At 44.5% G+C, this 23,313-nt stretch overlaps 1 protein-coding gene across 3 annotated transcripts; it reads right to left on the bottom strand.

Annotated features, from left to right (window-relative positions):
• Nucleotides 1–2,796: 2,796 nt before the first annotated feature.
• On the bottom strand, nucleotides 2,797–23,313 carry ATP5MC2 (ATP synthase membrane subunit c locus 2). Of its 3 annotated transcripts, none has more exons than XM_082246552.1 (5): nucleotides 23,190–23,313; nucleotides 7,402–7,493; nucleotides 5,488–5,565; nucleotides 3,088–3,257; nucleotides 2,797–2,978 (listed from the first exon to the last, which is right to left on the bottom strand). In XM_082246552.1, exons 2-5 carry the CDS (start codon nucleotides 7,438–7,440, stop codon nucleotides 2,864–2,866), a joined length of 402 nt encoding a protein of 133 aa, XP_082102678.1. In that variant the 5' UTR covers nucleotides 7,441–7,493; nucleotides 23,190–23,313; the 3' UTR covers nucleotides 2,797–2,863. The 3 variants fall into 3 exon arrangements, with proteins under 3 accessions (XP_082102678.1, XP_082102679.1, XP_082102680.1); XM_082246553.1 differs by lacking the exon at nucleotides 23,190–23,313 and adding an exon at nucleotides 23,098–23,135; XM_082246554.1 differs by lacking the exon at nucleotides 23,190–23,313 and adding an exon at nucleotides 23,094–23,120.

The following is a 23,313-nucleotide window of genomic DNA, read 5'->3' as shown; positions in this document are numbered from 1 at the left end:
TCACTAGGCGAATTGCAAGGGCTGCTGGGATACATGTCCCAGGAGCCCTTGCGAATCGCCGAGTGACGTAATTGCCGAAAGCAGGACGACCCGGAAGTGCAGATTAATAAAGATATTGCCTTTAAAAAAAAAAAAAAAAAGAAAAAAAAATGTTTACATTGGCAAAAGCCTATTTGAAGGGGGATTACATACATCTCAACTTGTAAAAATGGGTGGAACTCCACTTTAAGCAAGCGGAGATGGCGTGGTTTACGCTGCTCCTGATGACGTCACTCTGACGAAATGCATACAGCTTAACCACGTCACTTCCGCTTTTCTTTGGAAGCACATCCGGCGGTTGGAACGCATGGCGTTCGGAAGTCTACCGTTATACGAGGTTGCGGCTCCTATGACATGCATGCCTGTGTATTCCTTAATTTTATGCGAGTACCTATTTTTAAACCATAATAAAGTGTATATTTAGTAACAATACTTCACTATATGAGGCATTTTTTCCTTGCATGTGATCTGGACCTACCCTCTATTATACTTTGGATACTGATGCCCACCGATTCCATTGGTTCTAATACTACCCTTGAGAGATGATCTAATTGGAGAACCACAGCTAGTGAGATCAGGGTCCAGGATCCCTACTGTACAGGAGTGAACCCCAGTATTAATTACACGCTGGTCACCCCTGTAGGGGTACATAGCTCTGGTAAGTGCGGGCTGAACTGAGAGGGGAGCACCAGATTCCTCACCCCCACACACATTCCGGATCACCTCAAGATATCGCACCGATTATTATTTATGGACTTTTAATCATTATTTCAGCCACTATTGATTCACCATTATTTACCACTACCTTTTGTTTGTTCTTTGGCTAACCCACTAGCTAGTGGACACAGTGGGTTTGTGGTCACTTTAATACCCTATTTGATACGGCACCTGATTCATCATTTTATTACCTTTTAAATATATTACTCACTACCTTTTAATTTTTTATATTTTCTATTTAGCTCACCCATTTCACAACCAGAATATTTATTTAGGTTATACCATTTCGAGTAATTTTTGAACTACCTCCTATAATCACTTGAACCACCTCGATATTTATTAAATTTGAGAGATAGATATATTTTTATACCAGCATATATAATTTTTTTTAGTCCCTTTATAGCACCTACTTGCACCTTACGTTTATGCCTTTGTATTTATGGTTCATGTGTTATTATCCATTTAATGTGATTATTATGCATTTATGATGTACACATACCAATTTATTACACCTGGATTGACATAATATAGGCAGCACCAACTACCTCACAACCCCCCCCCCCCACACTGAATCTATATAGCCAGCCCGTCACCCAGATCCAGCTTAGTTGCTTGTAGATCTCACAGGAAAAAAAAATCCAGAGAAACGCTAACTAGAAAGGGGGGGGGGGGGGGGGGGGGAAAACCACTTGGCCCAGACCAAAGATCTCAGCAAGGAACAAGGTCCTTACTCCTGACTAGGCAGATTAAAACGGACATCCTATAGCTGGGAGAGAGGGTATACCCCCTGGGACTGCCCATAGGCGTAGCCAGAACTTTTTTTCTTCCTAGTGTCCTACTCCTGTAGGGGGCAGTATAACCCTACTGATATGAAGATCAGAGACTGCTTCCATCAATGAATAGAGAAAAATAACCCAAATTAATGTATATTACTTAGTCTGTGCAAACGTTTTGGAGTCTACAACTACTAAAAAAAGTTGACAAATTAAATTTAGTAGAAGAACAGTTTGAGAGATTAAAATTCTTTGACCTTTTTTTTTGTGAGCTACGATTCTGCAGTCATTTATGACCCCTTTCAGTATACCTGTACCGGGACATTAACCTTCCAAGACATCTCAATGAATAAAGAACCTAAAATCTCCTACAATAGTGCAAACTCCTGTTGTGTTCTCTAGATTAATTTTTGAAAGCGCAGTGTTTAGCATCTCCCTTCAATCACTGTAGGAGTGATTTTACTAAAAGCAAACAGATTGTGCACTTTGGAAGTGTAGCTGCACTCATTTAGTAAATGTGGTAAAGTTCTGCTGATTTACAGCATTATATCAAGCAAAAATGTAGTTTTTTTTTTTTTAAAGTTTACTTGCACCAGATTGGGTATTCTTTACAAAGCTTTACCACATCTTCTAAGCTCTGGGGAAAAATGAGTGCAACTGCACAATATATTTGCCTTTATTAAATCCACCTCTGGGTTTCTTTAGAAAAAACTCGTTCTGCCTAGTGTTCAAAGGCTACATATACACTGACGATTGAGGCCAGTGCGAAATGTCAAATTCCTGTTGCGGCTGCTGGCCCCGTTAATTATAAAAAGACAGGCCGCCAGCAGCCACAGCTATTCACGGCTGTACAGAGAGCCACAAATCATTGTGGCTGCCGCTGACCTGTCAGTGAATGGGGTCGGCAGCTGTACTTAGCCGCTGCAAGAATAAGAAAATTCCTGCTGCTAAAATTTGCACTGGCCTTATTCTTAACGGGTGTAAATGTAGTCCAAGAAGCCAGCGACGATACCTGCTTAAAAGATAAAAATTGTCCTCAAATGATCAGATCAGGAGGGGAGAAGAAAGTTTCAGAATATGCCTTTAAAGTGTACAAATAAAATTTCAGATTTCTTTTGTTAATGTTCTCTCGCTTCGATCAAATGTAATTTAGCAGGGGGAAAAAAAAAAAAAAAAAAAAAAAAAAAAAAAAAAAAAAGGCACACTCCAAATTCTTAAAGTTATTTATTAGCCAGAATCTACTGGCACCTTGTAGCAAGGGGCCCAAACCCTGTATACTGCCATAGAGAAACAGGACTGGATGACAAAGAGGATTTTGCAAGACAAAAAATTATTCACATGGCGAACAGGATGAGGAAAGCAACCATGAGACAGAACAGTCCCATAGCTTCAGAAAGGGCAAAACCCAGGATGGCATAGGAGAACAGTTGCTGTTTAAGGGATGGATTCCTGCAGAAGAGTTGGGAAAAAAAAAAAAAAATTATTAGGTCATATGGTTTCAATTAGGAAGAGCAAAATATGGACAGTAGAATACTAACATAAAAAGGTGGAAACCTACCTGGCATATCCAATAATGAGACTTCCAAATACTGTACCAATACCGGCTCCAGAACCAGCCACACCTACAGTGGCAGCTCCAGCACCAATGAATTTAGCAGCAGTATCGATGTCCCGGCACACTGCACTGGTCTGAACCCCTCGTGATGGAACCAGTGCCACCTCCTGAGACTGAAAGAGAAACATTAGTAACTCCTTTTAAAAGCATTTACCACTTTACTAAAAAAACACAGCCAATTCTCCAACACTACTAGGGTTGAGCGTCATCTGCTTCCTCAAGAGGCAACAACAACCAACAATGTAATCATTCCCCTCTGCCAAACAAGGAATGTCTCACAATGTATGGGGCTGCAGCCATACACTAGATCTGGGTAATGCTTTGGAATTGGTATGCATTAGAGTTGTATAGTAATTAAGTAGAACTAGTTCACTACTGGACTTAGTACCGAGAGGCGGTATCTGTACTTTCCTGGAGTAGAATTTTTTCTCCTACTTCCACTTCACTACATTTTTTCGATGATTTCAATACTTCTACTCGATATTTTTTTTGTGCTGCATAGTTACTCGTTACTATTATAAAAATGACCACTGCCAGAACAGTAGATGGCAGGTTTCATGAAGTTCAAAAAAATGTGTATAATGTCATGTGTAAATCAGTGCATACGAAAATAAATGCTACTGAATGTATAAATAAAATGGTCTACATATCTGCTGTAAAGGGGAAAGAGAACCTCCCCCAACCAAGGAGAGTCACAAGCGTACATAGACCTTTTTTCTGGTAAGAGGCTGATTTTGCTTTTTTCACTGGAAATTGAGAGCACAGGTTTTGCAGTTTTGTTTCACTGGAAGAGTCTATTTGGATATTATTTTGCACTTAGCTTCATCCACCGGGTAAGGGGGAAATCCACAAGGTGGTGGGAGTCTGCACCTATTATTTTACCATAGCACCTGTTTGAATCCTGCACCTTTGAAAATATATTCATTTTGTTTTGTCACATGTATATGATATTATTGCATTATGGCATTATATATATGGACTTTTTATTGACTTTGATTTCATACACTCTTCCTTCATTTCATTATTGGAATACATTGTGTATCACATTGGTTTATATATGATTTAGCCAATAAGCTGTGGAGAAAAAAAAACATGCAGGGAAGAGAAGGAGGGATGCTTTAAAGGGGAAAGGGAGGGACATACTTTATCTGTTTTTGTTTACAAAAAGTTACAGCCAAAGGAATTGTGATTGTCCTTTAGGTTAATCATTTGAAATAAAAAACAATATGATGTTCAAACTTTTGACTTCTTTAATAACTACATAACAGTACTTGTACTTTTACTTTCAGTACTTGAGTAGCAAAATTAAAAAAAAAAAAAAAAAAAATAAAAACTAATTGCAATACTTAAGTACAAAAAAAATGTTGAATACTTTAGTACTTCTACTAATCAATCCACTTTTTGATAGAGCACTTGTACTCTTACTCAAGTAAGAGTTTCGAGTACTTTATACAAGTGTGGTATGCATGAGTCAATTTCAATAGAGAACAAACTTACAAGTGTGAATCCACAAGACACCCACACACAAAGCATTGCATACAAAGAAAGTGAGCCAAAATTGAGTGCATTGCCCCTAAAAATGTTACATAATTATCAGACCATTACGGTCATCCTTGGTTCCTTTTACAGATGCGTTAGGGATATTGAAAGTGGTACACCACAGTATATTTTGTTTCACATAAAAGTGTGTCAGTGGAATCAATCCCCATTTCCAGTGCAATTATCTGAGCAGGAAGTACTGGTAAGCCTCCCCACACAGACAGCAATTAGATGCTGAAAGAATGCCTAACCCTTTCCCACTCCGTCTAAAACGGAACAAGTTTACTGGGAATGGGATCTGTTCCGGCATGGCTGGCACAGTTGTACCATGGTAGCTTTGTTCCTACTTACGTGTTAAGAATCTAATTGTTGTATCCAGGTTGCAGATTTTCCCTCACTTACTATCTTGCAAAATAGTGATCATTGGAACAGGACAGGAAGGAATGTTCACACCACTCTCAAACCTGAAGATAGATTTGGATGTCCCAGGCTCACACATGCCACAAATAAAGATTCATGACCCAAATGACACAGGACCTCCAATGCACCTACGCATACTGTGATAAATACATAAACTCTGAAGGTGGTGGGGGGGGGGGGGGGAGTTGTGTTTTTGGTGTATGGACACTATTTGAGGACCCATAGGAAACACGCATTACAATATGCAGTATATCCTGCATGAATAGGTGTGAAAGTACCCTATGCCATTTCCCACTTATAGGTGCATGAGTTTCAGCAAAAACCATGCTTTTACCACACACACCATGACATGCTAATATTAGTCCATAGGGATAGGGAGTTTACCTGCTCTGTCTTGAATACAGGGCGGCTCAGCAAGCTACTGGAAAGAGGTCGGCAAAGAAGACAAGCACCATTCCTCACCTGGATACAGAAAAATAAACATGACATTACCTTAAAGCAAATCTATCAGTCTGCTTGTCGTAGTGTAAAGTAACAGTATCATTAAAAAAGGTAAAGTATTTTTAATACATAAGTTTAAAAAAAAAAAAAAAAAAATAGATTGTCACCTTTCACATTCATGGTCTCCAAAGCTCACCCTCCAACCTAGCTATACCTGCCTACACAGCACTCCCCGTATGTCCTTCGGCTGGAGCCACCACAAAATGATTGTTACATTAGCATGTGACATCTCTCCCATGATGCAGTGCTTGTGCTAAGCGGCCCATCACTAAACCCAAACACTCACATAATAAAGGAGGTGATATAGAGTAAAAACTAAAAAGGCAAAACTTTTTGTTTTGGACAGAGCGGAGAACGATTAAAATACCCATCACTTTTTTTATATATACTGTCTGTGCTCCCATTAGGGAGATTCGCCCTCTCTATATTTGCCCAGTTTACCATTAGCTTTAAAAGTGAAAAAATAAATAAAAATTTTTGGGTTGTCCCCCAAAAAAGTAATATAGAGGGGAAATATTCCAATGAGGACACTAATTCTGGTAACCTGGGGGTCCCCAAGGGATTTCGCTGTCATTTCCTGTTTGGCTATGGGACAGGAAAATAAGGGAAATCTCCCCAATGGGGCACAGATCGCAAACAAAATAAATAAAGCAACCGGGTTTTAACCCTCCCTTACACTATCCAAAATGAACAAAATAAAAAAATGGCCTATAGTTCTACTATAAAGCGGTGTTTAGCTGCTTACTTTTAATATATAGGACACTTACTAGTCCAGGGAGCCCGCAAGGTTGTGAAGCGCGCTGCGCTAACTGGCCTAGGGGCAGAGGAGGGGGTCAAACTTCCGAAGGGCGGCGCAGTTCCCTGGAAGTGGGGAAGGGTACCTGTCAAACAGGTACCCCCCCCCCCCCCCCCCGAAAGGTGCCAAAATGTGGTAAAGGAAGCAGATCAGCGAAGCTTCCAATTTGGGTGGAACTTCACTTTAAGCTTTAACATTTAGTATTTTGGGATGGCTGGAACAGAGGAGCCCTGTAAAATGGGAGTATAAATGGTTTAGGTGTTGGGCTTTAAGGGGACCCTGTCACTTTGCCCTGAATGAGCAAGATGGCTTACCTAAACTTTATTAATAGGCTATGTGTAAACAGATCTGATAGGTGCTAGTTGAGAGAATTATGTTAAGTGTTCTGCAGACAGGAGCAATCAAAATCTTCATTACTTTTACCCACTCACTAAACTAACACAATAGTGTCACCTATCAGTGCCAGCATCTTTGCTCAACATGTAGCTGTAATCCTCAAATGATGCCTGAACACAGATGCCAATGGCATTTTAAGTAGAAAAAGAAGGAAGCATGGTCAGCAGAAGTTGTGAAAAGTAATTATACGTGACTTACTATAAAGCATTAATGCAGAAAAATATTGGACACTAGGCCTGCTTTAAAAATTGTAGGATGTAAACCCATTAAGTCGCTTGCAGTTCAGACATGAGCACATTTAACATCCAACTTATGTACATTAACAAGAATTGTTTATAGGAGGACTTTCATGCAGCCTAGAAGACGTCTAAATGTAGACTTTGTATGCAATTTTAAAATCTCATTAGGCAGTAGAAAATTACATTGACTAAAGCCTTACTGACAACCAACACAGCGCAACCTGCAAAAAAACATTGTTTATGCATTACATGCTATGCAATACAAAGATACACTTTATTCTTAGTTTAACGCCATTTTGTAATGTGGCATGTAAATGTTTGATATTTTCCACTATTTGAATTTACAAACCTGTTCAGACAACTTACCAAAATTGGGTTGGACATAAGTTTGGCGCAGGCGTACATTTTACTGGTTAAGGAGGACAGACAGGGGATACAAGAATGCCACACAGGTGATCCTGTAAAAGGAACACAAAATAATAATTTAGGCATTAAACATTCTTATGACTAACCACCCTTATCTAAAGCAGATTTACATTTCTTTCCCAATTTGGATAAAGTAGAGAATAATTTAAACCTGTCCCCTTTTGCCTCTGGTCGATTAGGGGTGACGTTTCTTTACTTTCTCACTCCTAATACAAAAGGGGAGAAGATATCTTAAAAGTGAAAGGAGGTGGTGTGTTACTGGCCAGATCACCAGGTGAAAATAGAAAGTGTAAAAAAGAAAACTAATACAGCCACCACATATTATTGGTAAGCTGCAATAAAGTACATTTATGGTTTAACACCCCTTTAGCCACCTCAATATTGGGCACTTTTACCCCCTTCCTTCCCAGACCAATTTTCAGCTTGACCATTACTCAGTATTGCTACACTGTACCCAAAATGAAATTTTTATCATTTTTTTCACACAAATAGAGCTTTTTTTTGGTGGTATTTATTCACCACAGTTTTTTTTATTTTTTGCAATCGGTGGAAACCACCAAAATTTTGAAAAAACATTTTCTATTCGGTTTCAGAAGAAATCCAATAGAATCAAATTTAGGCCAGCATGTATTCTGCTACAGGTCTTTAAAAAAAAAAAAAAAAAAAAAAAAAATCCTGTAAGTGTATAATAGGTTTGTGTGAAAGTTAGTCTACAAGCTAGGCATCACTGAAAATTGATCAATCCTGATGTACCAATTACCCATCTCATTTCTAGAGGCCTTATAAATACAAATACCCCCCAAATGACCCCTATTTGTAAAGATGACAGTCCAAGGTATTTAGTAAGAGGCATAGTGAGTTTTTTTGAAGTTGCAATTTTTTGCCCACAACAGTTTGTGTAATGAAGATTCTCCCCCCCCCCACCCCACAAAATTGTTATATTAACACGTTATTTCTTACACATGGCATAGATAAACTTGTGAGACTTTTCCACAGCCTGGCCACATACAGAGGCCCAACATCCAAGTAGTACCATCAGGCGTTCTAAGGCATAAAATTAGATATTTCATTTCCTGAGTACCCATCACATTTTTGAAGGCCCTGGAGCACCAGGTCAATGGAAATGCCCACAAAATGACCCCATTGTGGAAAGAACATACCCCAACGTATATTCTAGGAGGCATAATGAGTCTTGAACAAGTCATTTTCCACAAGTTTTTGGAAAATGTGGAAAGAAAATTAAAACTTTTTTTAGTTCTCATTTCAGAGCCACTGCTTTCTACTGGCTCATAAACGCTATCCGAGTCGGACGGAGAGAGTTCCTTGATACTCTGGGAGTATATGGAAAGCCTCCTCGCTGCTTAATTTTTTAGCCATGTGTGCGCAGAGGATTTCTGGGACAGATGTGTCAGATGTTGGATCACAAGGATGTGGCAGATGTTGACTGGGACAGATGTGGCAGATTATTTTACTGGGACAGATATGTGACAAGTTGGGACACTATTAGGTGATCAGTGTGTAAAAAGCAGTAAAACAGCTCAAAATTCACTGATCCCCAGCTAGCAGCAAAGATCTTCTCACCGACAGGCTCTGTGTGTGGAGAAGCAGAGCCGTTCGCGTTACAACGGCTTTGTTGACATTACATGACAGCTGTGATTGGACACAGCCATCATGTGATCAGGAGGGCCAATCACAGAGCCCATCTGCCGAGCGGTGTTGAGCTGTGTCCAGGGGACACAGGCACACCAGGATCGCGGGCCACGTGTTCTCCCTCCTGAAGGACGTTCAGGAACATCTACTCAGAAGGAGGAAGCTCCCACCCATTTATATGCAGTGGCCCGGTGGGAGGAGGTTAAAGTATATGTGAAACCTTACCTTGTAAAAACAACCCATTCAGTTTAAAATGGAAATGAAAGGCAAAAGGTTTGTGAACATATGTATGTATGCATTTATTTACATAACACAAAAAAAAAAAAAAAAAGTATTAAGTGATCACATAATCTGTTCTCAGCTGCATAAGGGGCTTAGAGAGATGGAGGTAACAAAACAGCAGGACACTGATCTTCCCAGTAAATGACTGGAGAGAGGGCAATATTCTTTAACCACTTCTGCCCTGGAAGGTTTTATCCCCTAATGACCAAGCCATTTTTTGCGATACTGCACTGTGTTACTTTAAAGCGGCGTTCCGCCCTCCAAAAATTAAAAGTCAACAGCTACACATAATGTAGCTGCTGACTTTTAATATTAGGACACTTACCTGTCCTGGAGTCCAGCGATGTCGGCACCGCAGCCGATGTTTCCATTGGCTGTCAGGTGCTGCCGCTGCCATTGCCGGTAAGGGAACCCAGCAGTAAACGGGCGGGTCCCTACTGCACATGCGCGCTGCACATTCCTACTGGTTCGGTGGCGGAGAAGTGGGCCGAGCTTCCAAGGGATGGTGCCACGGCGCTGTATCCCTGAAGTGGGGAAGGGTACACCCCCCACCCTGAAAGGTGCCAAATGCACCGGGGGGGGAAAGAGTAAACAAAAAGAGCGAAAGTTCCACTTTTGGGTGAAACTGCGCTTTAACTGACAATCGCGCGGTTGTGCAACGCTGTACCCAAATAAAATTGATGTCCTTTCCCCATAAATAGAGCTTTCTTTTGGTGGCATTTGATCACCTCTGCGGTTCTTTTTTTTTTTGCGCTATAAACGAAAAGAGCAACAATTGTGAGAAAAAAAAATATATCAATATTTTTTCATCAATTTAGGCCAGTATGTATTCTGCTACATATTTTTGGTAAATTGAAGGGTTTGTGCAAAAGTTAGAGCGTCTACAAACGATAAAATATTTTTATGGACTTTATTTTTTTTGTTACTAGCAATCAGCAACTTATCCCCAAACAGCTCGCGATCGGGTCTCCGGCAGCACGTGTATCACTTACAGCAGTGATGATAAACCTTGAAACCCCAGATGTTTTGGAACTACATTTCCCCATGATGCTCAACTGCACTGTAGAGTGAAGGGATGCACCGAAATTTCGGCCACACAACATTAAAAATTGATTGGGCCAACAAATAGCTCTTAATAGAAACCGTACATAATTTATGTAGAGACCACAAAAGGTCCCCATATGGAGGGAGAATCCAACGCGTTTCCAATATAGTATGAACTTGTAGTTCTATTATTCTTCAGGGAAGATTATCTCCACCTCACAAGTGAGAAGAATCCAAGGGCATTTATCCTCGAAGAGTCCCAGGTATCATCGGCTGGACTATCAGCATATCTGTTGGGCCGCGGGAAAAATAATAGATTTCCAAAAAGGAGATTCGGTACCAATAGAGTATCCAATAAAGGGCCTCAGAAACCAATCCTGCAAAAGAGGTTCAAATGTTCCTCACTGACCAGCCAAGTAAAGGACACGCTGAAAAAGTTTTCCCATAGAGGTCTCCACAGGAGAGGGATAACATCCTCTCCCTATGAGAGCTAGAAGAAAATGGCCAACCGATGACACATGGGACTGTATCGGTATTACATGGCAAGGCACAGTAGTTGCTTTCTTTGAGGATAAATGCCCTTGGATTCTTCTCACTTGTGAGGTGGAAATAATCTTCCCTGAAGAATAGAACTACAAGTTCATACTATATTCAAAACGCGTTGGATTCTCCCTCCATATGGGGACCTTTTGTGGTCCCTACATAAATTGTTATGTACCGTTTCTATTAAGGGCTATTTGTTGGCCCAATCAATTTTTAATGTTATTGTGTGGCTCATTTTGTATAATGTTTTTTCAATAAATTATTAATTTTATTTATATTTTGTTTATTGCCCTTAAAATCCCAAGAGGAGAAACTTCTTTTTTGTACTATACAACTATGGGATGGTGGCAATTGTTACCAAACATGGTTTGAAATGTCCATTGATCTATCATTATGAAGGACTCACCCTAAAACGAAGCGCTCTCACTGCTGACAGGACTTTCATTCTTATAGGCTCTGGCACTTTAAAGGGCTGAGCCGCACTCCCATAGCACAAAGCTCTGAAGGGATGCTTTCCTTTCAGAGCGCATGTGCCAGTAACGTAACCGGCCAAACAAACACTTAATATCTCCTAAACGGTGCACATTCAGGAGATATTCCTTTTACCTACAGGTAAGCTTTATTATCAGATTACCAGTAGGTACAAGTATCCAAGCAGAGTTTACTACCACTTTAAGGGCTGATTTACACCATGAATCACACAAGAACACGGTGTACATTCCCGTGCGATTTATATGCAATCCAGTTGCAGTGAGATTTCAACCTAGTTATTTAAATGGGCTGAAATCATGCCTAACCCCAACAAAGTATGTAAATGCATGCACTACTTTACAAACTACAGAGCATCTGAATCGCATGATACTTTTCTACCATGCGAATAGGCAAACGTGTTAGCATTGCACAAACACCCGCTGCAGATCACAAGTGCAGTGTGTTTTGAACACGGTGCAGGAAATGTACAAGGACGCGGGTTTCCCGCACTGCATTTTGGTGTGATATGGCCTTAAAGGGTCAGTCACACCAAGCTGGAGGATAAGTAAATTGTACGCCAAGCCCAAAAAAAAAAAAAAAAAATTGTTAACTATATAAAGTAAACCTGCCTTTTTTTTTTTTTTTTTTTTTTTTTTTTTACTGTCTTTGGCCCGTCGAGAAGATTTCCCTTCATGAACTGTCCCAGAGACGCAACAGCAATTAGGAGGAAATATTTCCAAAGTGAGAATTCCCCCTTAAAAAGGATGTCACCAGAACAGGTTCTCCCATTGGAAGATTTCTCCTCACCTTCTGTTTCAGTGACAGTGACTTTCCATTGCTTTCTATACAGGACAGAATAGTGACAAGGACAAACAGAGGGTGAATCTCCCCAGACACGAGAAAAAAAAAAAAAAAAAACCTGATAGCAGCTGTAGCTTCCCTACTACGCAAAACGAAAATAAAATGTTCTGGCTTTACATTAACTTTAAGTCATCCCTTGGCTTTGTATATTCCTCCCCCATTCCTAAATTTTATCCTGTCCACCCTGAAGTCCTGGCATTCCCTCTTTCTGCAGAGCATAAATATAATTAATACTTATATTTTCATACAAGGAAAGAAATGGATCTTGCCGTCAGCATGCTCAAGAAATAAGAAATATTGGCTGCTTTATATGTACACTAGGGATTAGAGCTGCACGATTCTGGCCAAAATGAGAATCACGATTTTTTAGCTTGGAATAAAGATCACGATTCTCTCACGATTCTCTGTGTAACAAAAAAAATTGGGATAACTTTACTGTTACGTTTTTTTTTTTATTCATTAAAGTCTATTAATTGCGTTTGAAAGACTGCTGCGCAAATAGTGTGACATAAAATATTACAACAATCGCCATTTTATTCTGTAGGGTCTCTGCTAAAAAAAATATATAAAATGTTTGGGGGTTCTAAGTACTTTTCTAGCAAAAAAAACTGATTTTAACTTGCAAGCAACAAATGTCAGAAAAAGATCCAGTCTTTAAGAGGTTAAACTTCCTTTCTCCCTGGCAGAGGGAAGGAAAAGATACAATGTAATCACTTTGTTTATAGTTACTGGGAGACTTTGCTGATAGCCATTTGCCAGAGGCTTTTTTTTTTTTTTTTTTCCCACAGCTGTTCTCTCTGCTATGCAAAGAATCGAGCATATTTCAGGGTTAGATCGTCAGGAGGGGTGAATCGAGATCACGATTTTCATACGATTAATCGTGCAGCTCTACTAGGGATCGACTCAAAATCACTTTTTTTGAAGTATCGGTCACAAACTTGCCAATGGACATTCACACAGCAGTAAGTGCTTTATAACTGTACCAGAGTCGCTTCCAGCATCCGGTTTTTCTTTTAACTTTGGTTCAGCTGTCTGGGGTTCAACCAGCACATCCACATCCTCCATTCACAGAGATCTGTGAATGGAAGACTACAAGTCCTATCTGGCACCGCAACGTTGGGCTCGTAGTTCTCAATGGAGTACAAAAGTGGTGACGTCACCGTACTTCTAGTCCATTGCTTACTTCTTCCAGCTCCATAGACAAATAGTCTGCAGAAACCTGTGTATTGCACTTGTGATCCCCTGATACTGGTTGCAATGCTCCACAGACTCAATGCAAAAACAATTAAATGCACATTTCTTTTCTTTACTTAATTTTTAAACACAAGACACATACACACAGATATTATCTATCTATCTATGGCCTCATTCACACTGGCATGCTTAAAGCAGTGTTTTCCAGCCTGCTGGGCAAAAAAAAAAAAAATACAAATACTGAAGCTGGTGACTTTTAATATAAGGAAACTTACCTGTCGGAGGAGCCCACAATGTCGCCACCCGAAGCCAACCCAACCATAGGCTCCTGGTGCAGGCGCCGGAATCCTTACTCAGGGAAACCGGAAGTGAAGCCTGGTTGACAGGTATCCGCTTCCCCACCCCCCAACCAAATGTGGTAGCGGAGGGGGCAAACAAGCGGAGACTTTTGGGTGGAACTCCGCTTTAGGTGTACATCCGTGTAAAGGCCCACATTTGCCACACAGGCATTCCATGCATCCCCATGCAGGCAGTGCTATTCATGTCTACTGGAGCGCAGCAGTTGCACAGACTCAGCAGGTGCTCCAAATCAGACTTCCATGAAGGTGTGGATGTGTGTCTCCAAACTCACTGTCATCGTTCAGATACACATACCCAAATGGATGTCAAATTGGGAACAATGGCTGTATCTGTGTAGCCACTGCATCCCAATAGACATGAATGAGACTGCCTCTGGGTAGATGTACAGAACACCTGTGCATTCCATGAGGGCAAACATGGCCCTCAAAACAGATGTGTGCTTAGGTTTGTCTGTGTGAATTAGGCCTAAAGTCTCCCTGTAAAGAAAGGAGAATACTTACCTGTCCCTCTGCGCATCTACTCTTAATTCTCTTTATAAAGCTACAGCACTTGAAAAATCTTTAGTAACGAATACTGGCTGTGCTAGTTAGCTGGTTTCCCTCTGCACTCTGTAGTTCCTTCTGCCAGTCACTACCCCATTACAGTGACGTAGGTAGCAGCAGGTTGAGCCAGTGCTCAGGCTCACTATACACAGAATAATCTGAAACAGTTAAATTTAGATCTACAAAAACTATCCAATATGAGGACCTTTCTAAACCATCCAATTCTCTTCAGATTGTGGTGAGCATTAGAGGATACGTTGGATGCTGAAGAATCTTCAACTAGCGTATTTTTTTCTAGACTACCAAAATCCAAGGCATGAGCAGCAGAACAAGCGAGAATTAATTTTCAAGGAGACTTCAGTTTCAAGTGATGGGATAGCTCACAGCATATTTATTGAGGTGCACCAATCTGCATAGACAGGGACTGATGAGTGTACAAAATCTGGTGCAGTTTTTTTGTCAAAGCTTAAGTGAACAAGCTGAAGTTAGAAGCTGATTGGCTACCATTGACAGATACACCAGATTCTGTACTCTCAGATTTTAGTAAACAAACCCAATAGAAAACAATTGATTTCCATGTGCCCTGTCCACACCACTATGCTGCGTTGAGGTGGGTTGCAGTGCATGTCTGCACTTTTATGCAGCACAATTCACTGCAGCATGCATGGTCTTGAATGACATGTATGAGAAGAAAGAAAAGAAAAGAAAAAGGACACGTTACATTATGGTCCTGGCACTCGGCTCCGATCCGATGGCCTGGTCATTAAGGGGGAAAATCCTTGCGGTCCAGAAGTGGTTAAACCTGCAGGAGGACCAGTGTTTTTTATTTATAAATGACTTTACTATTGCTTTAGGCCTGGTTTACATGTGGTCCGCCAACCCGCATACATTTGCACAGGCATAGCAGCCCATTGATTTGAATGGGCTTGGGCTGCTATGCCTGCATTTTTTTGTGCATGCAGAAATTTAAAAAAATGCAGTGGCCGTGAAATCCATCCTGCTTTTGCACCATGTGACTTACCTGCAGTTCCTGCACACGCAAACTGTTTTTAAATGCTGGGCCCACATATATAAAAAAAAAAAATGCAGAAAGCTTGCCAGAGCAGGAACTGCAGGCAAGTTGCATGGTGCAAAAGCAGGATGGATTTCTAGGCCACTGCATTTTTTTTTTAAATGCTGCATGCACCTTTTTTCTGCGGAAAACGAGGGCATAGCAGCCCATTCAAATCAATCGGCTGCTATGTCTGTGCAAATGTGGGCCACCAAACCGTATACATGTGAACCAGGCCTAAAGCAATAGTGAAGTATTATAAATAAAAAAACACTGGTCCTCCTGCAGGTTTAACCACTTCTGGACGGCAAGGATTTGTCCCCTTAATGACCAGGCCATCGGATCAAGGCCATTTGAAATCAAATATAATTGAATACCGTGATAATACCGTATTCCGTGGCAAAACCTTAACCAATTAATCACAGCATGGAAATCTGATACCGTCACATGCCTACACCTGACCCTTGATAGTACTCAAGGTCAGTTTCTGCTTAATCCCCCCATTGAAGGAAGGTCAAGATCCAAGCCACGAATAAGAGTGAAGATGAACCCCCAAGAGACTCACACCACACAATGTAAGTCTTCCACGTATGAAGGTAGATCTTCCTAGAAGTAGGTTTCCTAGCTTTTAAACAGCGTTGGGAACACTGGCTCACTACTGTAAAGCAGGATGGAAGATTGGTCCTTGGGACAGCAGATCCTCCCTGAGAGGAAGCTTCCAAAGAACATCAGCGACCAGCCACATCAGATCATCGTACCAAGCCTGGTGAGGCCACGAAGATGACCGGAATACCTTCTGCCTCGATCCTGTATAGAAGTCTTGGCAGAAGCTTGAGAGAAGGTGTAAAATCAGACGATACTGACCCCCACCACTGGGCCACAAGCACATCTGTGGCATGTGCCAGAGGATCCCATGACCGTGCCACAAACCTCTGCACTTTTCTCTTGAGCTGGGAAGCCAACAGATCCCGCTCGGGGATGCCCCACCGTAGACACCTGATGAAACAGCTCTGGGTGAAGGGACCACTCCCCTTGGTCCAACACCTGCCGACTGAGGTAATCCACATGCCAGTTTTCCACCCCGGGAATGTGTACGGCGGAGAGGACTGGAACGAACCGTTCTGCCCACCTTAAAATGCCGGCTACCTCCAGAGCCACCAGGACACTTCTTGTGCCCCCCAGGTGACTGACATTAGCCAGGACCGTGGCATTGTCCAACTGAATACACACTAGACATCCCCTCAAAACGCTCCATCCAATGTTGCAGGCAGTCTGGTCGCTCGGAGTTCCAAGACATTGATCAGTAGTCTGGACTCTTCCAGTGTCCAGATCCCCTGAGCAGAATATTTGCAGAGGCCGTATCCCCAACCAGACAAGCTGGCATCCTTGATGAACACTGTCCAATACAGGGGGAGGAAGGATTTGCCCAGCAGAAGCGCCAAAGAACAAAGCCACCATATCAGGGACTCTTTCATTCCCCAGCTCAGCCGGGTCTTATTGTCCAGAGACTGCAGATTCTTGTCCCATTTGGCCAGAATCTCTCTTGCAGGGACCTCGTATGGAACTGTGCAAATGGAACCCTCTCGAAGACCCCATCAGGCTCAGTACCCGCATGCAAGTCCAGAGGAATGACCAATTGCTGGACAGCAGGAGATGAACTGCAGTCTGTAGTTTGTCCAGAGAAAGGAGCACTCTGGCTAAGGTCGAGTCCAGTCAGGCACAGATAGCCCAGCTTGTGGACGGAAACAGAGGAGACTCCTGAAAATTCAAGATTCAGCCAAACTCCCACAAGCTCGAATGGTGATTTCCAGGTTTTCCACCAGAGCAGTAGGAGACTCTGCTCGCAGGACAATGTTCAAGTAGCCCAGTACCGCGATCCCCCATAGGCTTAACAATGCTGGCACCAGGGCCAACACTTTCATGAAGACCCAAGGAGCAGAGGCAAGACCAAAAGGTAACGCCACAAACTGATAATGCTTCTCTCCCACGTTAAGCGCTGGAGACCGACACATATTGGAATGTGAAGAAAAGCGTCCTTGATGTCGATGGAAGCAAGAAAATCCCCCTGATGCAGGGAAGCCACCACCATGCAAGCAGACTCCATTCTGAACGTCTGCACCCGCACAAAGTAGCTCAGCGCCTTGAGGTCCAGAATCTGGCGCACCTTGCCTTCCTTCCTGGGGACTGTAAAAAGGTCTGATTAAAACCCCTGAAAACGTTCCGAAGTCAGAACCAATGACCCTTAAAGTAAAAGGTCTTGCACCGCCCCCAAAAAGCCTGTAAGCGGACCGGGGACAGCCGTACATTGGATGGAAGAACCTTACCAGAGGATAAGTATGAAACTCGATTTTGTAGCCGGACCAAATTACCTTGTGGACACACCTGTTTTAGTACCAGGGGAGTCCACGGGTCCAGGAACAAGTCCCCCCACCCCAGATACGGGTGAGGGCGCACGTTCCTGTTGAAGGGGCCTTGTTCGCTGGTCTAGAGAAGCCCACACTTGACTTGCTAGACCAAGTTCGCTTGGATCCTCCAGAGGAGACCCCGAAGGGCTCAGATCCCTTGTCAGTCGACCCAGAGGTACAAAACAACTTCTTATGAGCCGAGGAGGGCCCACGACTACGACAAGGGTCCTTGCCCTCAATAGCCTGCAGAAGAAATGTACTTTTCCCCCCTGTGAAGCCTTTAATGATGTCATCCAGGGTAGCACCAAACAGGCGATCTCCTTGAAAGGAAAGATCAGTCAAGGCCTTTTTAGAAGTCTGGTCCATAGACCAGCATTTGAGCCAAAAGACACATGGAAGGACCACTGCCAAAACAGAGAGCCGAGCCACTAGGGGAGCCCCATTTTAAAGCGGCATCACATAAAACTGCAGCCCTGAACCAGCTGGTCCGCCAGCTCAGCAAAGGGGGGGGGGGGGGGGGCGAGGAGCTACTACTCCTCCAGGTCACGGCATAAAAGCATAGCCCACTCGGTCAGAGTCTGCGACACCAGGGCAATGGTGAAAATCGGCCTCAGTGCCGAACCGGCCAGGGTATACAACTTGCGGGTCCATAAAGGCCGAGAACTCATCAACCGGAATGATGGTTACCTTGTTTAAACTGGAAAACTGGAGGGTCCACCACCTGTGAACAGCCCACTTCTTAAGGGACTCCACATAGGGGTATCACCTAACAACTCTCTAAGGGACCCCAAGCAGAGGCTTTGGTCGCCCGCACTCTTTAGTGACAATTCTGTCAACATAGGAGATCAAGGGGAACTCCTTTGCCGTTCTGGATGGCTTGTGAGTGCCAAAGGGAATCTCCGTCGCAGCTGCGTCCTCCAACTTTAAGTATCAAGCACAGATACAATCAGTGCGCCCACCAGCGCCTTTTCGTGGGCGGTTGCAGAAGCAGAGAAATCATCCTCACTAGCTGAGGATTCAGGGCGCATGGTTGCAGACCCAGCAGGGATCCGGTGGGGAGATGTGCTCACAAGGCTCCAAAAGACACCAGGCGGACCCCACAAAAAAGTGTAACACTACTAAGCGACAACCCCCACCGCTCTGGCAGCACCACAAATCGATCCTCAGCAGAGAGGGAGAGGACCCCGCCAGACTCACTACCCCACAGCCACCAGGAGCATCTGGCACTGCACGAGCGGCGATCAGGAAATTAAAGGATCCAGGAGTCAGCACCAGGGGATGAGGAGGGGCTTCCACCCAGAGGGATCCACTGTCATGGCCGCCACTATTTTTGAAGGCAAACCACAGCAAAATGGCTGCAGGACTACACAAACATGGCCACTGTGCATTGAGCACACAGGCTACAGAAAATGGCAGCCCCGCGTGGCACCACAAGGCTCTCAGGGACCCAGGCCCAAGCAGAACATAGGAGGGGAACCCAGGAAGGCCCCACGTCCACCCCAAAACCCTCCAGGGGAAAAAGGGGTGGGAGAGAAAGCTACTCACCATACCAGGAACGAGGCAGGCACCGCTCCAGACAAAACCCCTCACCATCGAAATGGGGGGGCTATCTGCCAGAAGGAACACAGCGACTCGAGCCAGGTGGGGCTATGTCGCGGCTGACCTAGAGCGGAGCTGAGGTCTGTGCATGCTCGCTGACCAGACTGGGGTGACCACTAGATCTAGATTATCCAGCCCGTCGCCAATTCCAGCAATTGATTGTAGTTCTCACAGGAAAAAAAAACCCAGGAGTAAAATTCAAGGAACTAGGTCCTAACTAGGCAGAAAAAAAAACTGAGTACCTATAACAGAGGGGGGAGTACACCCCCTGCGAAGGCTCATTGGCATAGCCAGACTTTTTTCTGCCTAGTGTTCTACTCCTGTAGTGGGCAGTATAATCCAATGGTGAAGAAGATCAGGAGCTGTGTCTGTCAATGAACGACAGAAATTTGATTTGACATTCCAAAAAGTTAGTGTATGTCAAGCCAAAACTTTTTTTTGTTCCCAGTTCTGGATTGGGTGGATAAGGACTAGAACTCCTGCTGAGCTTTTACCACTATCCAAGGTTATGCAAGAGATTTCTCTTCACTTCCTGTCCTGCTGACAAAACTTTACCAGATAGGAAGTGAGGGAAAATTTCCAACAGCGGGAAAAGGATCCTCTCCTCCGCAGCTGCGGTCACATTCAAAATCAGTATGTCTGACACTTCCTCTAGCTTTCTAACAGAAAGCCCATACAGAGAAGGGAGAGATCTGGAGAACGTTATCTGCAGGAGACTGACATTGCAGCAGTGAACCACTGACCATGGGTGCAATGCTTTGCAGGCTCCTGTAGGTAAATTAAATGCACAATTTATTTTTTCTGCAAAAATATGTGCATTTCATTTTTTTTCCCCCTGAAAGGTGAACTTAACCTTTAACCTCTAAAAACCCATAATATGCACTGCATGTGGCTGCAGGGAGTTTGCACTGTGGCCCCATTTAGTTGAACAAATTGCATTCAATGGGCGGTAGTATCTACTGAATAATTCTTTTGCCATATAGCAATGCAAAGCATAACGGCATGTGTACACCCCCATCCACTGTCTTTACAGCTTAAAGTGATTGCAAGTCTCGTGTGTTTTTTTTTTTTTTTTTTAAACATACTTACCACCTCTGTGCAGTGGTTTTGCACAGGGCAGCCCGGATCCTCTTCTCGGGCCCCTCTCTCCTTTCGAGTGCCTCCACAGCAAGCAGTTTGCTATGGGGGCACCTGAGCCAAGCTGCAGCTCCATGTGTCCATTCAAATACATAGCTACTGTTCAGCCCGCCCCCTCTGTCCTGACTGGCTAACTGACTTTGATTGACAGCAGCGGGAGCCAATGCAGTGCCTGCCGAAGGACTTGTGAACATTGCTGAATAGAGATGAGGTTTAGGTAAGTATTAGGGGGGCTGTTACACACAGAAGGCTTTTTATCTTAAAGCAAAGAATGCATGAAGATAAAAAAAGGACTTTACAACCCCTGTAAGCGTAACTAAAGTCTGAATACTTACTTGTCCAAAGGTGATGTGCCCATCTTCGGTCCTCTGCACTGGCCAATGGGTGATCCTGTCACTCCTGCATATGTGCAGGAGGTCGTCAACCCAGCACTAAGCCGAGTTGTGCCTGCACAGCTCAGTTTACAGTTCCGGAGGTGATGGAGAGCAGGCAGGTAGGAGCATTTTATTGCAGAAGAGACAGTGCATCTCTCTTCTACAAAAAAAAAAAAAGCCTGCCTGCTGTTTCTTTACAGTGGAACTTGAGGCTGAGGAGAAGGATAAGCCAAACACCTTAAGGGATCTTTAGTGGCTTGTTCACACTGGAACCCAGTACGGGAATACCACATTTCCAATAGAAGCTTCAAAATGCAATGGGTGTGCGATCTGCTGCAGGTGTCAATATAATCCTAACACCACCACCCCAAATGCAGATCACAAACAAAGTGCGTTTGCCTGCACAAGCTTGCATGGTACCACAGTACCGTATGATCCAGTGCATGTACTACTCTTGGTGCAATCCAATGTCAGCCTATTCAATTGAATGAGCTAAAATTTTGCACTGCAGTGAGTCATACAGAACACAGACTGTACTCTTGTGGCATTCAGGTATGAACTGATTCTAACTGTACACCGTCTGGGCTGGGGCCATGTTTTGCCTGCACAGGATACACAAGCGTTCTGCACATCTCTGTCCATTCCAATTTGGGACACAGCCACTGCTCACAATTTGACCTCTATATGGGTGCATGCCCCAAAATGCAGACAGTGTGGGTTTGGGGACATGCACCCGCACAAATGGAAAACTGGGAGCACCGGCTGTGTCCATGTAGACACTGCGTCCCATTTCAAATGAACAGGACCGCTTGCCGGGGGGGGGGGGGGGGGGGTGGGATGTGTGGAAAACTTGTGCATCCTGTGAGGCAAAACATGGCCCTCAGACGGGTGAACGGTGTAGAATGCCGGTGTGAATGAGGCCTAAGAAAGTTTTGGCCGGACATACACCTACAAAAAATAAAAATATGAAAGTGTGATGCCAGGTAACGCACCACACACCAGAGGGTGTGTGAGGCACACTGCTGGTGTATATAGGCCCTCTGTTTATAGTTGTCAGATCCCCTCTCCATACACAGAACCCAGGAGGAGGAATGACACGGGGGGGGGGGGAGGGGCGAGGAGGAGGAATGACACAGGGGGGGGGGGGGGGAGAGAGAGGGGCAAGGAGGAGGAATGACACAGGGGGGGGGGAGAGAGGGGCAAGGAGGAGGAATGACACAGGGGGGGGGGGGGGGAGAGAGAGGGGCGAGGAGGAGGAATGACACAGGGGGGGGGAGAGAGAGAGGGGCGAGGAGGAGGAATGACACAGGGGGGGGGAGAGAGAGAGGGGCGAGGAGGAGGAATGACACAGGGGGGGGGGGGAGAGAGAGAGAGGGGCGAGGAGGAGGAATGACACAGGGTGGGGGGGGAGAGAGGGGCGAGGAGGAGGAATGACACAGGGGGGGGGGGGGGGGAGAGAGAGGGGCGAGGAGGAGGAATGACACAGGGGGGGGGGGGGGAGAGAGAGAGGGGCGAGGAGGAGGAATGACACAGGGTGGGGGGGAGAGAGAGAGGGGCGAGGAGGAGGAATGACACAGGGTGGGGGGGAGAGAGAGAGGGGCGAGGAGGAGGAATGACACAGGGTGGGGGGGGAGAGAGAGGGGCGAGGAGGAGGAATGACACAGGGGGGGGGGGAGAGAGAGGGGCGAGGAGGAATGACACAGGGGGAGGGGGGGGTGAGAGAGGCGAGGAGGAGGAATGACACAGGGGGAGGGGGGGTGAGAGGCGAGGAGGAGGAATGACACAGGGGGGGGGGTGAGAGAGGCGAGGAGGAGGAATGACACGGGGGGGGGGGGGGGGTGAGAGGCGAGGAGGAAGGACACAGAACAGGGCCCAGTCCCTCCAGGATGAATGGGCCCCTCCCAGGCCGGCTCTATACAGCACTGCACGGAGAGAAGCCTGGGCTCTGCTCATCATAATCCGTACAAATGACCCTCAATCCCTCATCACTGATCTCCCTCCATCTGAATCCTGCCAGCTGATCACCTCCAGCCAGGGACGGGCACAAGGTCACGCTCTATGCACTCATCCCCGGGGCACACCCACACTAATCCCTTCATAGATACCACAGCCCGCACACCTACACCCGGCCCAGCCGCCCGGTTCCCCGCCCCGTCGCCCGCTCTCACGCTGTCTGTACACGAACACACATCCACACTGCAATGCCGGGCCTCACCTTGGCGGGGAGAGAATGAAGAAGGGTGACAGCACTGAGCACGCGCAGATCCTCCTCATTAACAGCAAGCAATGCGCCTGCGCTCTAAACTGCAAGTTGGACAAGAGCGGCTCCATAAGACGGT

The sequence above is a fragment of the Pelophylax lessonae genome (genome assembly GCF_965119305.1).
Source record: "Pelophylax lessonae genome assembly, chromosome: 2".
Taxonomy (NCBI): Eukaryota; Metazoa; Chordata; class Amphibia; order Anura; family Ranidae; genus Pelophylax; species Pelophylax lessonae.
The sequence above is the reverse complement of the archived record's forward strand: the minus strand, read 5'-3'. Positions and strand labels throughout refer to the sequence as shown.